This window comes from Actinia tenebrosa, unplaced genomic scaffold (assembly GCF_029948245.1).
Source record: "Actinia tenebrosa isolate PJP-AT-01 unplaced genomic scaffold, QUT_ActTen_1.0 PGA_scaffold16__25_contigs__length_10494907, whole genome shotgun sequence".
Lineage (NCBI taxonomy): Eukaryota > Metazoa > Cnidaria > Anthozoa > Actiniaria > Actiniidae > Actinia > Actinia tenebrosa.
In genome coordinates, this window is record NW_028292576.1 from 6,913,625 (window position 1) to 6,930,065 (window position 16,441).

At 38.7% G+C, this 16,441-nt stretch overlaps 2 protein-coding genes across 4 annotated transcripts in view; one reads left to right on the plus strand and one right to left on the minus strand.

Moving 5' to 3' along the window:
• The window catches only part of LOC116292462 (short transient receptor potential channel 2-like), a 35,432-nt gene that overhangs the window by 433 nt on the left and 18,558 nt on the right, over nucleotides 1-16,441 (plus strand). For all 3 annotated transcript variants that reach the window (XM_089031457.1, XM_089031459.1, XM_089031458.1), the window contains exons 2-6: nucleotides 182-374; nucleotides 4,022-4,054; nucleotides 4,531-4,744; nucleotides 6,720-7,076; nucleotides 7,911-8,094. In XM_089031457.1, coding sequence (XP_088887583.1) covers nucleotides 182-374; nucleotides 4,022-4,054; nucleotides 4,531-4,744; nucleotides 6,720-7,076; nucleotides 7,911-8,094 — 981 coding nt within the window. The remainder of the gene's footprint in view (nucleotides 1-181; nucleotides 375-4,021; nucleotides 4,055-4,530; nucleotides 4,745-6,719; nucleotides 7,077-7,910; nucleotides 8,095-16,441) is intronic.
• On the minus strand, nucleotides 4,909-6,068 carry LOC148910679 (uncharacterized). The gene is made up of 3 exons (XM_089031464.1): nucleotides 5,772-6,068; nucleotides 5,345-5,491; nucleotides 4,909-5,262 (listed from the first exon to the last, which is right to left on the minus strand). Exons 1-3 carry the CDS (start codon nucleotides 5,785-5,787, stop codon nucleotides 5,069-5,071), a joined length of 357 nt encoding a protein of 118 aa, XP_088887590.1. The 5' UTR covers nucleotides 5,788-6,068; the 3' UTR covers nucleotides 4,909-5,068.

Consider the following 16,441-nt stretch of genomic DNA (forward strand, 5'->3'; position numbering starts at 1 on the left):
AGCTAGCCGAGCCCTGACTTAGATCAGCCCAGAGGTTGTTTCAGGGTTCGATCTGTGAGTTAGCCGAGCCCTGACTTAGATCAGCCCAGAGGTTGTTTCGAAGCATTATCGATAAAATTTGGAAGTTGTTATTACTATTGCTTTTATATTGCCAAATTTATTCATTCCATTCTTCTGTTAGTTTCTAGCTCATCCGGTCATGTATGATCTTCTAAGAGATCGTTGGAAACGAAGTTTTCGGTGGGAGTATTTCACCAAGTCCAAGTGGATAGTGTTGTTACACTTCTGGACTCTTTTTGACATGCTGTTGTTTCCTATCATCTACTTTATTTTACAGTTGATCCAAGTGTTTGGACGTGTGACGATAAAAAGAGGTTAGCAACCTAAAGTGAAAGATTGCTTTGGTTTTATTGAACCCGTGAAACAAATACTAGTTATACATTGGTTTTGAGTTGCATACCATGTGATATCCCATCAGACATTGCGGCGTTTTGAATTTCTTGCCTAAATGCTCAGGTATTTTCAATGACTAGAGATAATAGATATTAGTATACCGCTTTAACAATTAGACGTCTCACCCTCATGGTCTAAGAGTCAATAAGGGATATTATGCAAAATAGGTCACGTGACCTGCTTTTTCAATCAAGCATAGGCAAATATCCCCTAAACGAGCAATGGTAGTAGTAGTGTAGGGATGACACGGGCCGGATTTTCGGTGAGGATTTACTAATTTTGGGTGAGGATGGGTGAGGATGGGTGGGGAGCGGTGAGGATTTAATCATTTTCTAATCCGTCACGCGTTACCATGAAAGCATCCCTTCCTATTGTGTCAAAACACAATGAAATTTAATAGAATAGAGGATTTTAATCGATCAGTAGAGATCAAATCTGTGATGTCATAGGTAGCTTTATTCAGCGAGTGTATTTTTTGAGGACCGCACGATCCGAATTTTCGCGGTGGATTTACTAATTTTGCGGTGGATTCGAGTATATTTGCGGAGGATTTAATTATGTTCTAATAACGTCACGCATTATGTGTAATATATGCGGTGGATTTAATTATTTGCATTACTTATTACCATAAAATGGTGGGCCAGTGACGAGCAGGACGAGTCACATTAATCATTCATTAATAAAACGACGGGAAGAGTATCGTTTCGGGTTACCATGACGACTAATTGACGTCATGAGTTTATTGTTAGGCAAGTTTGGACAAGTCTTTTGTTTACCAATCCAATTTATAGAGCGCGGGGATTTTGAATTTTTAACTCTAAAACTCAACCAAGCAAACAAACAAGCAAGACCTAAAAAATTACTTTGAGAAACGCAATGGCTACGTTATTCCAGTTAGGATCTCGAGGCTTTCACGCCACCGTCAATGAATTCAAAGGACTAATGAAATTAGATGTTTTTTAGAAACAATCTTATGTGTTGAGCAAATTCTTGATAACATCCTTCCATAAGTCTTTTAAAAACAAACACCAAAGTTCAGCAATCAACCAAGCATAAATCGTCCAAACTCTTAAGATATCCCTCATCAAACTCAAGAAATACTTTGATGACTATTGTATCCAACACAATGCAATTTATGACTCATCAACGATAAAAAATAAGACCTACTAAGTTCTTCCTAAAATGATTAGTTCTGTTATCTTGTTCTTTATTATATAAACAGCGATCTTATTTCCACATGCAGCCCATACGATAAAGGTATTGAAAATCACAGGAAGCCCATGGCCAATTCCTATTTACACGGCCAAGACCATTTGAAATACCAAAATTAATAGCTGGTTCATAATAATTTTATATTTGCTTATTTTTTTGGAGGTCGATGAGAGGTTGATGAGAGGTCGATGTAAAATTACCTTCTCCTCTCCTCCTCCTCCTCCTCATCTCCTCCTCCTCCTCCACCTCCTCCTCCGTTTAGGTTTAAAAACACGTACTTTGTGATGCGTTTTGGCCTTGCATCCACAGTAGAATGCTCGAAAACGCTGAGTGTTTTCATCCAAAACGCATACCATTGAAAACGCTCTCCAGCATGGAGATATTTGTAAACGGAGACCTTTCCTACTTATTTTTGGAGTGCAGCCTCATGACTCAAAAACCCTCGAGATATAAATAGCAATGAAACAGCCGACATATTCCTTGATCTAACAAGAGAAGAAAATGAGGAATGCTTTGTTATCGTGAACCAAGATAGCGACTATGACGTAACATGCACATGTTCTATACCCCTTTTCAATACGAAGTATTTCTTGAGTTTGATGAGGGATATCTTAAGAGTTTGGACGATTTATGCTTGGTTGATTGCTGAACTTTGGCGTTTGTTTTTAAAAGACTTATGGAAGGATGTTATCAAGAATTTGCCCAACACATAAGATTGTTTCTAAAAAACATCTAATTTCATTAGTCCTTTGAATTCATTGACGGTGGCGTGAAAGCCTCGAGATCCTAACTGGAATAACGTAGCCATTGCGTTTCTCAAAGTAATTTTTTAGGTCTTGCTTGTTTGTTTGCTTGGTTGAGTTTTAGAGTTAAAAATTCAAAATCCCCGCGCTCTATAAATTGGATTGGTAAACAAAAGACTTGTCCAAACTTGCCTAACAATAAACTCATGACGTCAATTAGTCGTCATGGTAACCCGAAACGATACTCTTCCCGTCGTTTTATTAATGAATGATTAATGTGACTCGTCCTGCTCGTCACTGGCCCACCATTTTATGGTAATAAGTAATACAAATAATTAAATCCACCGCATATATTACACATAATGCGTGACGTTATTAGAACATAATTAAATCCTCCGCAAATATACTCGAATCCACCGCAAAATTAGTAAATCCACCGCGAAAATTCGGATCGTGCGGTCCTCAAAAAATACACTCGCTGAATAAAGCTACCTATGACATCACAGATTTGATCTCTACTGATCGATTAAAATCCTCTATTCTATTAAATTTCATTGTGTTTTGACACAATAGGAAGGGATGCTTTCATGGTAACGCGTGACGGATTAGAAAATGATTAAATCCTCACCGCTCCCCACCCATCCTCACCCATCCTCACCCAAAATTAGTAAATTCTCACCGAAAATCCGGCCCGTGCCATCCCTACACTACTACTAATGGTAGTTGAGGTGCACTAGGAAGAATGAAAATATACCATAAAGTTTTATGTACAGATGATAACCGTCACCCCAATTTAATTCAAATTTTTTGGGTGCATAGAAGTGAGGATCAAGGTCACGTGACCGCATTATCTCTAAATTTTCATCCTAAAACCCTAAGCAAGTAAAGTTATGTGGCCATGCCAAATTTGGCGAGGTTTGATCAAAAAAATGACAGGAAAATAAAAATAAAATGGTTTTAGCCATAAATGACCCAGGCCTTAAAATAGTGCTTGGAAAAGGTTGCAAAATAACCGGACTTTTTTGCGCCAAACCCTAAAGTTGAATTTCCTACCAAAATCTTCTCAGTATTTTATAAGAGGAGGGTTCATTGTAAATTTTGCCATGCTAGACTTCATGCTACGGGTCTAATTTTTAATTGTCACATGCCAAGAGCTTGATCATATCGTTTTGATTAACGAGTTTTCAAATCATATCGCGAACGAGGGAGTGAGCGAGTCTCTAGCCTCTTGGATCGCGGGTTCTTAGCCTGGACTTGGCATCACATGTGAGAAGAGTTTGTTAGGTCTTTTCCTTAATTCGAGGGTTTTTCTCCCTCCTCAAAATAATCAGTTAACTCCTAAATCAATCTGTGACTTAGCCATGCCCTGCTGACTTTGATCAGCTCAGTGGTTGTTTCAGGGTTTTATCTGTGGGTTAGCCGTGCCCTGACTTAGATCAACCCAGAGATTGTTTCAAGGTTCGATCTGTGAGTTAGCCGTGCTCTAAGTTTGATCGGTCCAGAGGTTGTTTCAGGGTACCAACAAAATTTGAAGGTTTTGAAGGTACAAACCAATCGGTCAATACTAATTTTCATCATTTTTTATAACCTTTTTTTCATATTCCTTGCCTTAGCCAAAGGTAGTTATAGAAAAACCGATATATATGGTGAGTATTTTTATTACAGATTTCTAATAAAGTCAGAAGCAAAATCAAACTGCAAATTTTATATTTCTTTTTACTTGCCTTATTTTATCTTCAAAATTGTCATTGCAATCAAAACCTTAACATTGGTTATCTTCTTTCGAAAAAGAGACCATGTTTGACTTGTTCGAATTTGTGCCTGAGAAAATTTTACTGAAAAAAATTTTAATCCACTTATTGGTTCATCAGTAATTTCCCTCTATGTTGCTATAATGTCTATTTATATGATATTGCGACTACCATCTAAGGCATCTCTTGGTCCCCGCGAGACAAATGCACAGTCCCTACTCGCTTCTGTAAAGGGCTATAAAGCGTTATGGCGTCTCAATCGTTAATGAGAATAAAAGAATCATTCTCAAGAAATGGCACATGGCCTGAAACGGGAGAATATTATACCCAAATAAGAGAGTCCACATCAATAAAAGTTTTGTTATTTTCAGCAATCCGTTACCACGAATATTTTGAGACGCCTTATTTTATTTTCGTACGGGACATGCTAAGCTACTTTGCACTTCTGGTCCTCCATCTTTCCTTGTGCTTCCAACCTTCTACTCTTCACTTTATTGTCGAGGAATGGATCATCCTGGTTTTCTTCTTGGGCAGATTTATGATGGAAGTTTACCAAGCTGTGAATGGGTTCAGCAATTATCTACGGTAGGTGGTCTATCCAGCTTTATTTAGATTTCTTAACTCTTACTTTTATACCAAAATGACAATACATTTGTAACATGATCGAGTATGTCAAGTGTTGTTTTGTAGGTTGGTTTTATAATGGTTAAATTAATGTTTCTTCTACCAAAAACAATTAATTTCCGCGCTATTTACCGCTATTAGAGCGCGCGCAGAGTAACACAACTTAGCTCGCGCGCACCCATGTAATTTCAAACATAAAATCTGTTACGACGAATTGTACCATTGTAATCCCTGAAAATGGTTTGTAATGCCCGGAAGTTGGGAAATAAATTGTTTTTATTTTGGTTAAAGATTAAAAAGATTAATTTTTCCGAATTGATGGCAGTATCCACCTGCCCCGGCTACACATGAGCACAGCCCAGACAGCAATGTCAAATTGTTGTTCTGGACTGACACCTCTAAAATGTGCGGTGGTTCAGACTTCCTCATTGAGCGGTAACACTTGCATTTAACTCTCACGCACTGGTCGGTATATATCACTAAAAAATTGGAAAAATTAGTGTGAATTGTCTGCCATTCATATCATAATGAAATAGAAAAAACATTTTGGCTATCAAGTACCTTTAACGTCATGTAAATAGCCTGGTTCCGCCATAAATTTGTACGCTTTCGAAGTGCTTGTGCAGCCAGACTTCTCTATAGCGTAGCTCCCTACATCATCGAAGGTGAGGGAAGGAAAGATAGAGATGTCTTGAGTTTCTACTTCATCTAAAACAAAAATAAATATAAAAATATCAGTACGAAGAATTTTTCTTGGTATGTGATGGCTCGTCGGGAGTTCTAACATCTACAGCGAATATATGTAAACATGGGTTAGTCTTGACTTTAGACGTGGAATCACTCTCACAAAAAATAAACAAATCGTCCATTAAAATGCCGTCCAATTACAATCGATCACCATTCACAATCTAAACTGTTATTTTAGAGATTTTAGAAGTCCAATAATTGAAAAGAAACCAAAAAAAAAGGAGAGTTTTGAAGTACATACCTTGCGAAGTCGCCATGTTTTTCAGCCGTCGAGCGGGCCGGCGGTGACAATTTTTTCGCGATAACGCGAAGAATATCGTTACTTCGAACCAAAAATCGAGTCCAAAGGAGAGAATTTAAGATTATCTTACTGTGTTTGTAGATAGGGCAAAAGGATTAAGCGTTTTGAACGATGAAACTATCGTATAAAACCACGCGTGCTTGACCTATTACAACTTTTGTTTACTGGAAGGCTTGCTCTCCAGTTTTGTGTTGCTAAGCGGTATCCAAGCACGTGACCACTAGCTGCAAAGGGCCTATTCCAAGGGCTTTCGCCCGAAATAACCCTCGTTCCCAAGCACTATAGTTTATCTATACTTCGATTATAATTAAATTAATGTTTCTTTAACCAAAATAAAAACAATTTATTTCCCAACTTTCGGGCATTACAAACCATTTTCAGGGATTACGATGGTATAATTCATCATAACAGATTTTATGTTTGAAATTACATGAGTATCTTTATGTATTTCATAAGTGCTACGCGGTACACATATTCTCATCTTTAATTATAATCGAGTATATTTTTATTATGCTTAACCGGCTTTTGACCATCGATTACATCTGTTACGTATTTCTACTTTTTTTTGCATGCATTGTTTTTCCATTCAACTCATCGAATCCCATCTACTCCAACTCATTTGCCTATCCATCCCATCCTATCAACCCGAACACACTTGTCCTCATGTTTTTAATATTTCATCCATTCGTCCATCGTATCCTTTCATTCTATTCTTATTATTTTATTCCTATCAATATTTAATACTTTGCTTCGTTCTTCCTACTTAATCAATGTTCGTTCAGATCATTCTTCAAATCAAACTTTCTTCATTGTTCGCATTATATTTATGTTCAATATCCAAAGAACAGAAAGGTAAATTAATCAGACATTGTTTTATAATCAAATTAGTGACTCGTGGAATCGTCTAGATGTCATCACCCTAATAGTATACGCCGTACTGCTTATTCTCCGAGTGATCACGTGGTCTGTTGATACTTCTATTTCAAACAATCCCCTACTGGCCGGAGCAGGATATCTTTATGGCATAAATTCCATGCTGTTGACGTTACGTGTGTTTGGTCACATCATGGAGTTAAAGGCAAAACATGGGGCTATACAGATAGCTTTGTTTCAAATCACTGAAAATATTATTGCAGTCTTTGGCCAGCTCCTCATAGTTATCTTTGCTTTTTCCCTTGCCATTTTCAAGATTCGTACGACACAAATTTCGTTTGATGGGACACCAAGTACTGTCTTTTTTGAAAGGTAAGACTTTGTCTTGGAACTAGCTAAAGGTAAGGTGGCCTTACTGAATACTACTAAAAACCCTCTCATACTGAATAAATGTAACATTTAGGGGGTCCAGATACTGAAGGAATGGAACCTGAGGTCAAAGGGGGTCCAGATACTAAATGAATGGAACATGAGGTCAAAGGGGGTCCAGATACTAAATGAATGGAACATGAGGTCAAAGGGGGTCCAGATGCTGAATGAATGGAACATGAGGTCAAAGGGGGTCCAAATACTGAATGAATCGAACATGAGGTCAAAGGGGGTCCAGATACTGAATGAATCGAACATGAGGTCAAAGGGGGTCCAAATACTGAATGAATGAATTATGAGGTCAAAGGGGGTCCAAATATTGAATGAATGAATTATGAGGTCAAAGGGGGTCCAGATACTGAATGAATATAACATGAGGTCAAAGGGTGTCCAGATACTGAATGAATGGAACATGAGGTCAAAAGGGGTCCTTATACTGAATGAATAGAAATTGAGGTCAAAGAGGGTCCTGACACTGAATGAATGGAACAGAGGTCAAAAGGGGTCCTTATACTGAATGAATGAAACATGAGGTCAAAAGGGGTCCAGATACTGAATAAACGGAATATAAGGTCAAAAGGGGTCCTTATACTGAATGAATGGAACATGAGGTCGAAAGGGGTCAAGGTACTGAATGAATGAAACTTGGGGTCAAAGGGTGTCCTCATACTGAATGAATGGAACATGAGGTCAAAGGGGGACTGATTCCCTAGAATCGGCTCTTTAGTGGTTTATTCTAATACCTGATAAAGAAATATAATTCACATTTTTCCCCAGTTGGTGGAGCATAGCGAAGCATCTTTTGTGGTCTTTTCTTCTAGAACCACAGGTACTTCATGTACCATTTGAGAGGACCATCGTCTTCGCTCAGATTCTTTATGTGCTGTTTTTGATCATTGCCGTAGTGATGCTGATGAACATGATGATTGCTATTCTAACGAACACATACCAGCGAGCTGAGGTATTAAACTACAGAATATATACTCTATACCCTATACACTATACCCTGTACCCATAACCCTGTACCCATAACCCTGTACCCATAACCCTGTACCCATAACCCTGTACCCATAACCCTATACCCTGTACCCTGTAACCTATACCCTGCACCCTATACCCTGTACCCTGTACCCTATAGCCTATAGCCTATAGCCTATAGCCTATAGCCTATAGCCTATAGCCTATAGCCTATAGCCTAAACCATAAACCCTACACCACATTATGCCACAGGTTTCCCAAGGTCAATTTTAGTTTTGTAAAAGATAAATTACTGAATATAAGCTAAGAAATACATTTGTAAATTTTTAAAGAAATTTACTTGTTGATACTGATTATATTGATCCTTTGTGTGTCTGGAAAGAGTTTGAGGCCAATACGTATAGTATTTCACGAGTTACAGTAAATTTAAAAAAATTCAAACAAATAAAAACAAGCAATTGCATGCCGATCAAAATCCGTCGGGAATAATTTTGAAAAAGAAATTAAGAAATGATAAACTATTGTGCAGCAAATCAATGAATAATTAAATCGTCCTTGTCTTACTAGCCTGCGTCCCCCAAGGGCCGCCACGCAGGCTACTGTTTTACTTTATTACGAGGGTAACACTTTTAAAATAGCCAACTAGTGGCTTACAAGCCTATGGCCCGTATTCCATGATCGAATACTCCAGTTTCGAGTTCTCTGTAGCTGAGGGTTAGCCACGATTTTTGTGCAGCATATTGGTGTACCAAACAATAGAAACTTTCTGCAAAATTTTTGCATAATTCCCCGAGGATAAAAAATGTATTGTTTTGGAACACCAACATGACCGCTGTGACGTCACGTGAAAACGCTCTATTTGTAATTAGTATAAACCTACTGGCATACTATCACGAATCCTGCAATCTGATTGGCTAACGTACTCACTATCTATCCTGTGATAGATAGCGACTAGTAGCGAAAAACAAACAAATCCATGCTCAAGTTTTGTCGAAATCTCTGCTTCTTCTCTAAAAAATCTTTAAAAATCGATTGTAGAAAAAACAAGACTGTATCAAGGAAAGGAATGGAGGGTTTGGATAGAACAGATAGATAAAAAACTGAAGAATTATAGCAATTCTAACACGAAAAAGCGGCTGTCAGCGGAAGAGATTTTCAAGGGAAAAACCTACGACGGACAAACAACTGACTACTAAGATCAACGATGTTATTTTAAAAGTATTTACATCAATACATTGTATTGTTGTCAAGTAAGAATTATAAATGTTGTAAAAAATATTGTAAAAAATAAATAAATAAAAAATTAGATGTAAAAAAAAAAAAAAAAAAGTATTTACATGTATTATTATTCACATGTATTCAAGAAGAATTTTAAAACGGTAAGAACAGACGAAACGATAAAGAAAGTGCAAGTTTAACTGATAAGAATCTAAAGCGAATTGTAAACATGGCACGGCTTTGAATGATCTGACGACAACATATTTGTAAATAAATCCGTTCAGTTTATCACTCATGAATTAGAAAAATTATCCCAAGAACTGATAAAAAGGAAAAAATTCTCGGAAAGAGGGTTTTGAGCGTAATAATAGAGACAAAAAGCTATAGAAATATAGAGCAAGTTCAAGCTTATATGCGCGTTAAGACATCGAGTCGAGTTCGCAAAAATGAATGAAAACAGTGCCGCCGGTTGACCGTCGTTTTGTTCAATAAAGTTTTCAGTGTCATTCTTAGTTTTCAATATTATAATATTAGCTAGTAGGTTTATGCTAAAACAATGAGACTACTCGTTCTCGTTTTCTATGAGTCAAATAGTTGATTCGGCGCTACGCGCCTCATCGACTATCTATTGACTCATAGAAAACTCGACCTCGTAGTCTGTTATATATTTAGACATTGCTACGAGGATAAGCCTGAGTAAACGAGTCTGTGTAATAGTTGGCTTTTATTCTCGAAAGCTCTTAAAAAAATCTCTAACTCGTTTTTAACAGTAAGTCCTTACAATGGCTGCCTAAAAGTCTTAGGGGTGGCCCAACGGCCTGCAGGGGCCACAGGAAGCCCAAATGCTTAAATTACACTTATTACAACATCTCCCTCCTCAACACTGTTCAATGAGTCTTTGGGGCTTCTTTACAGGTCGTCCTGATCGTGTTGCCATTGGCAACTGATGTTCTGGTGATTTTGGTTTTTCTGAGATCCCTGCTGAGATGGGTGGCGGTAACACTGAGTGCGTTTTTTCATCTTGTGTCTTTGTGGGAGAGTCTTTAGGTTGGGGACTCATAAAAGTTGTTTTGAACTTGGGGATCATGTGTTGATCATTTGGAACTGCAATGATTTGCCTTCTATTCCTCCTGTAAGTGTGTCCTTGCTCATCTCGTACCACATAGGATCTCGGCAAAACTTCTGCTTTACGCCATTCTTTCGCCTGATTTGGACGAATTCGTACTTTATCCCCAGCGTTCAGAGGTGGCAGGTCTCGACTGCGTTTGTCATAGTTAGCCTTCGAAACATCTTGGCGCTGCTTAAGTGCTTTTTGAACCTGGCCAGGTTCCACAGCTCGTGGTACTAAGAGACGCCTGTGAGTTGGTAGTGTTGTTCGAGTTCGTCGACTCATCAGGAGCTGAGCAGGTGAGACCCCTATATCGTCAAAAGGGGTGTTTCTGTACTTGAGGAGTCCTTCAAACGGGTCTTTTTTATCTGCTTCAGCTTTTTTCAAAATTCTTTTTGCAGTCTGCACAGCTCGTTCTGCAGCTCCATTTGACTGTGGATACTCTGGTGAACTAGTCGTGTGTCGGAATCCCCATTCCTCTGCAAACCGTTTGAATTCATGAGTACAGTTAAACAGGTTTCTGGTGTTGCTGTATTGTGACCCATTGTCACTGACTACTTCAGCTGGGATTCCAAAACGTGCAAAGATTTTCTTCAAGTTGTTAATTACACAAGTTGCAGTAATCTGACGTAACGATTCTATTTCAAAATACTTTGAATAAAAGTCAGTGACTAGCAGATACGAGTACCCACCATACTGGAATATATCAGTTCCAAATACTTGCCAGGGCAATCCAGGAATGTCGTGTGGATGCAATGACTCCCTCTGCTGCTGATTGCGGAATGCATTGCAAATAGCACATGAGTTAACTTTATCTTTGATGTGGGCTGTCATTGACGGCCAGAAGACATAGTCTCTAGCAAAACTGAGGCTCTTTGTCTCCCCCAAGTGTGCTCCATGGATGTCTTCAAGTACTTCACCTCTCAGTGCTCTTGGAACAACCATTCGGTCCGACTTAAACAACAGTCCGTCTTCTACACTCAACTCCTCCTTGTAGCCCCAGTATTCTCTGGCTAGTTCATCCACCTGCTCTTTCTCTGTCGGCCATCCAGTTAGAACATATTCCATCACAACTCTTGTGGTCTCATCTTGGCTTGATACATCCTTGAACCTCTGTATTGTGCTATTTTCCAATCCAGTATCCTCAATCAGGTGCACACCAATGACATCTTCATGTTCACTGATTGGCTGTGTGTCAAGTAAAGGGGCTCTACTCAGGCAGTCAGAGAGCGCTTGCTGCTTTCCAGGGACATAGCGCACGTCGAGGTCGTACTTGGTCAGTTTCAACAGCATCCTTTGTAGTCTTGGAGGCGATTCATTCAGTGTTTTCTTGAAAATAGCCTCTAGTGGCTTATGATCTGTTTCCACAATAACTCGTCGTCCATAAACGTATGTGTGAAATTTCTGCGCTCCCCATAGTATTGCCAAGAGCTCTCGCTCTATGTTGGCATATCTCCTCTCGCAAGGAGATAAAGTCTTTGAACTAAATGCAACTGGTTTGCCTTCTTGCATGATCACAGCACCAAGCCCTGTGCTACTTGCATCTACATTTAACACTGTTTCCTTTTGATTGTCAAAGTATGCAAGAGCAGGTGCGCTAGTGATGACAGATTTAAGTTGGTCGAATGCCTCTTGTTGTGGTTTCTCCCAGACAAATGCTACATCTTTCTGAGTCAGTTGGGAGATAGGTCCTTGGAGATCAGCCTTGTGCTCAATAAACTTGTCTAGGTAATTGATTGTTCCTAAGAACCGCAGAACGCCTGCTTTATCTGTGGGGTGTGGCATGTCAGCAATAGCTCTAATCTTCTCGGGATCAGGTTTCAATCCATCTGATGTGAATACATGCCCAACATAGCTGACTTCTGGAACTCGAAGTTTCGTCTTCTGAGGGTTGAACTTTAATCCTATTTCCTTGCTCCTTTCCAGAACAGCTGTTAACTTCTCATCCATATCTCTGTTGTCCTTACCGTGAATCAGAAAGTCATCGACTATAATTTCCACTGGGACTCCACTGAAGAGTCTATCCATCTCCCTCTGATAAATTTCTGGGGCTGAATTTATCCCAAAAGGGAGTCGGGTAAATCGGTATCTTCCCCAAGGAGTGTTAAAAGTCAGGAGTTTAGAGCTCTCATCGTCAACGGGAAGCTGCCAATATCCACTGCATGCATCAAGAGTCGTGAAGATTGTTGCAGCAGACAGTCGGTTGGCTACTTCTTCTACCGTCACCATTGGGTAGTGGGGTCGTTTCAAGGCCTTATTCAGGTCCCTTGGGTCAATGCAAATTCTTACACTGTTCTTCGATGGTGGTGAGTTCCTATCTTTTCCTTTTCTTTTGTCAATCACCAGCATTGATGACACCCAAGGCGTGTGTTCCTCTTCTTTCCCGATGATGCCATCCTCTTCCATTTCTTTCAGCTTTTCTTGTGCTGGTTTTAGAAGTGCAACTGGGATTTTTCTTGGGGGATGTATCACTGGAGGTACTTTATGGTCAACCTCCAAATGTACTGCATTTGGGAGGGCACCAGGTTTATTGCTAAAACAGTCTATATAGTCACGCAGCACTGGATCTGCCACAAACTTTAACTCCTCTCTATCATGGTTCTTTTGTGAATCGATCCCTTTAGGTTGTGTTGAGTCTATCAGTTCGAGATTCATGAACTTGACAACCTCCAAATCTAAGCAAGCATCACAACTTAATAATGGTGTGAAATCTCCATCTACAACAAGGTATAGCAAATCCATTTTGCGATTGTTGTACTGAGTTGGAAGGCGCACACAGCCCTTTGGATGTACAGGCTTGGCTGCAAGCCAGCCTCTTAATGGCTGCTTTATTTTCTGTAATGGTGCCCTTGTAATGGTCTTGTACAGGTGATATGGGATTACAGTGGCTTCTGCACCAGTATCTGCTTTGACTCTGACTTCTTTTCCTGCGATTGTGAGCTTGATCATACTCTTGCTCTTTTTACTGCTGGATATCCCTCCAATCTCCACAGATCCATTGAAGAAATATGAATGAACTTCAGGGTTTTCCTCTGAGTCTTCTTTGGCTAGAACACTCTCATGTTTCTCTCCTTCAGCTTGGGGCTTTCTTTTTACCTTATCTAGGCAAACTTTTGCAAAATGTCCTTCTTTGTGACACTTGTTGCACTTCTTTTTGAATGCAGGGCAGCGATTCGGTTGGGTAAATGGGTGTTGGTACCCACAAAACTTACAAAGGCGAGCACTGTTTTTTTCTTTTTCTTTCACAGAATGAACACTTAATGGCTGGCCTGTGCTAGTAATCGGGGAGCTAAACTTGAATTTTTGCAATTCTGCTGCTTCATATGTTCTGCAATAATCGTGGGCACTCTGGAGAGTGAGTTCTGGTCTTTTTAGAAGTTCTCCTCTCAACTCATTTGACAGCACTCCTCCCACAATACGATCTCTAGTCAACGAATCTCTAAGTGCACCAAATTCACATGTTAGGGACAGTCTCTTCAGTTCACTCACAAAATTATCTACTCTTTCTCCCTCTTTCTGATTGCGCTGATTGAAAACTAATCGCTCATAAATGACATTCTTTGCACCTTCGCAAAGCTCCTTGAATTTCTTGCACACATCATCATAACACTCTTTGTCTTCTCCCTCGTGAAATTCAAAATGGCTATACTCCTCGATTGCCTCTGGTCCTGCACAGTTAAGTAACAAATTTACCTTGACTTTACCTGGCTTTTCATCCTTTCCTTTAGCCACGAGATAAATATCAAATTGCATAATGAACTTTCTCCAATTCTCCGCCGCTTGGGCATCCAAGACCAATGGACCTGGTATCCGGTGTGAGTTGTCATTTTCTGCCATGTTCCTTTACGTATTCGAGCTTAATTCCTCTTTAAGTTCTTGTCTACTTCTGACACCATGTAATAGTTGGCTTTTATTCTCGAAAGCTCTTAAAAAAATCTCTAACTCGTTTTTAACAGTAAGTCCTTACATGGCTGCCTAAAAGTCTTAGGGGTGGCCCAACGGCCTGCAGGGGCCACAGGAAGCCCAAATGCTTAAATTACACTTATTACAACAGTCTGTAACCAAGGAACGTACGCAGCGGTGACTTGGAACTCCAAAAAAGTCTGTTAAATTTTAGAAGATGGTTTTTGCAAAGGGATGATCATGACAACCGGAGAAAAGCCCTTGAAACACAGGAGAGAAGCAGCTATGCATATGATGACAACTTCTCCAAGTTCTTCACTCTATCGGACGATACCTTGACAAGAACACTCAGACTGACATCCTATACCTTGACTTCGCTAAAGCCTTTGATTCCGTGGACCATGTAATTCTCCTAGACAAGCTCAAATCGTTTAGAATATCTGGGCACCTCTTCAACTGGTTTGGAGATTATTTTACTGGACGCAAACAGAGAGTAGTTGTTGATGGTGTAGCCTCTGACTGGGCTCCTGTCACCTCTGGAGTTCCTCAAGGGAACTTACTTGGTCCAGTTCTTTTCATCCTTTTTAATATATATGTTTAGGTACTGTCTAAAAGCGGAGCTCCCGATACGAAATTAGGGAGCCAGGGAGCCCAATTTGAATTAATCTGAAAGGTAAAAATAAGATCGGGAAAAAAATCTTCAATTATTTTTATTCGAGATGAAGATAACGTATCCCATAATAAAAACCATGCATTGAAATCGAATCAAAATGCTCTACATTGTTTTTTGTGCGCGATTATACCATCCCACTTAGGAATTTTGAACACAACTCACCACCAGCCACCCCACGGGCTATTTTTGTTCTTTGAAGATTCTTCAACAAAGTTTTCCATGGCCGACATTTTTAAGCTTTGAATTCCTGTTTGATTTTACTAAAAAAAACGAAAGATAACTACAGACAATCCAACAAAATATCAGGTTTAGTGAAATTTACCTTAGATGTCTTTCATTGAAATCGAAATTTTGGAGATTCCCGATTCTTTTAGGACAAATCAGGACTATAAAACAGACTTGAAAACTGGTTAAGATGAGAAAAAACTAAAGCTTACTTGCGTCTTTCACATAACGATGTTTGGAAAACCATAAGAATTTTGATGTTTTTAAATTAAATGTATTTTTACCGCAATGAAAAAAAAAACAACAACAACAACAAATGCTTTGGTAGCATCAGAGAGAAAATTGCCTGGAGATCATCAACTAACTAAACTTGAAAAATGAAGGCCCTGAACATTTAAAACCAAATGTGTCATCAGTTAAAAGGAAAAAGTTTTCTTAATTACTTCATTGAAATAATTTTATTCCTTTCATATGAGAATTAACCACTTTTCGAGAAGCTTGAAAACTAAGCTTACTAAATTTTGAGATTCGATTTTACCAGTTTTCATGTGAGTGTTTTCATGTGTGAGAAAGATACGAAAATCACGAACGACAAAAGTTTTCGAAAAGCAATTTTTACATTCAGTATTAAACTTGACACGAACAACTGAGACAAAATAGAAAATAATGCAAAATACAAAATGACTAATTTCTGTGTCAGTAAATTGGCATCTGTAAATGTTTTTGAACATTTTTTAGCTTGGTTATAAAGTGAAAGACAAGGTCTTTATACAATATCATCTCTCAACAACACAAATTTAAGCTCATTTGTATAATCATGGCTAGCTCGAACAACTTAATAAATAGTTGAATGTTTGGTGTAATTTTACATTTCATTCAATATATAAATAAATTATCTGTAGAAAGATATAAAATTATTGAATGAAAGTCTTCAGCTTTGTTTTGCCGATGGGACACGCGATATAGGAGGCAAACAAAGCTGAATTTTTCTTGAACGAAAAACATATGATAGTTGGTTAAAAACAACCAAATTGTTAATGATTTACAAAGCTAAACAAAGGACGAATATTTGTTGTAATATGCTCTTCATGTTATATTTCCTCCAGCATTAAAATAAATTAAGCTTATCTACAGAAATATTAAAAGTTTTGAGGGAAAGTCTTTGATTTGTCGATTCGTCGAGAAAAAATGCTTGTCAAAAAA

Bases quoted from the DNA above. Each gene is read 5' to 3' on its own strand.
- LOC148910679 (XM_089031464.1), bottom strand. The intron at 5,263-5,344 runs GTACTTGATAGC...CCAATTTTTTAG, and splicing joins CTATTTACATGACGTTAAAG to TGATATATACCGACCAGTGC.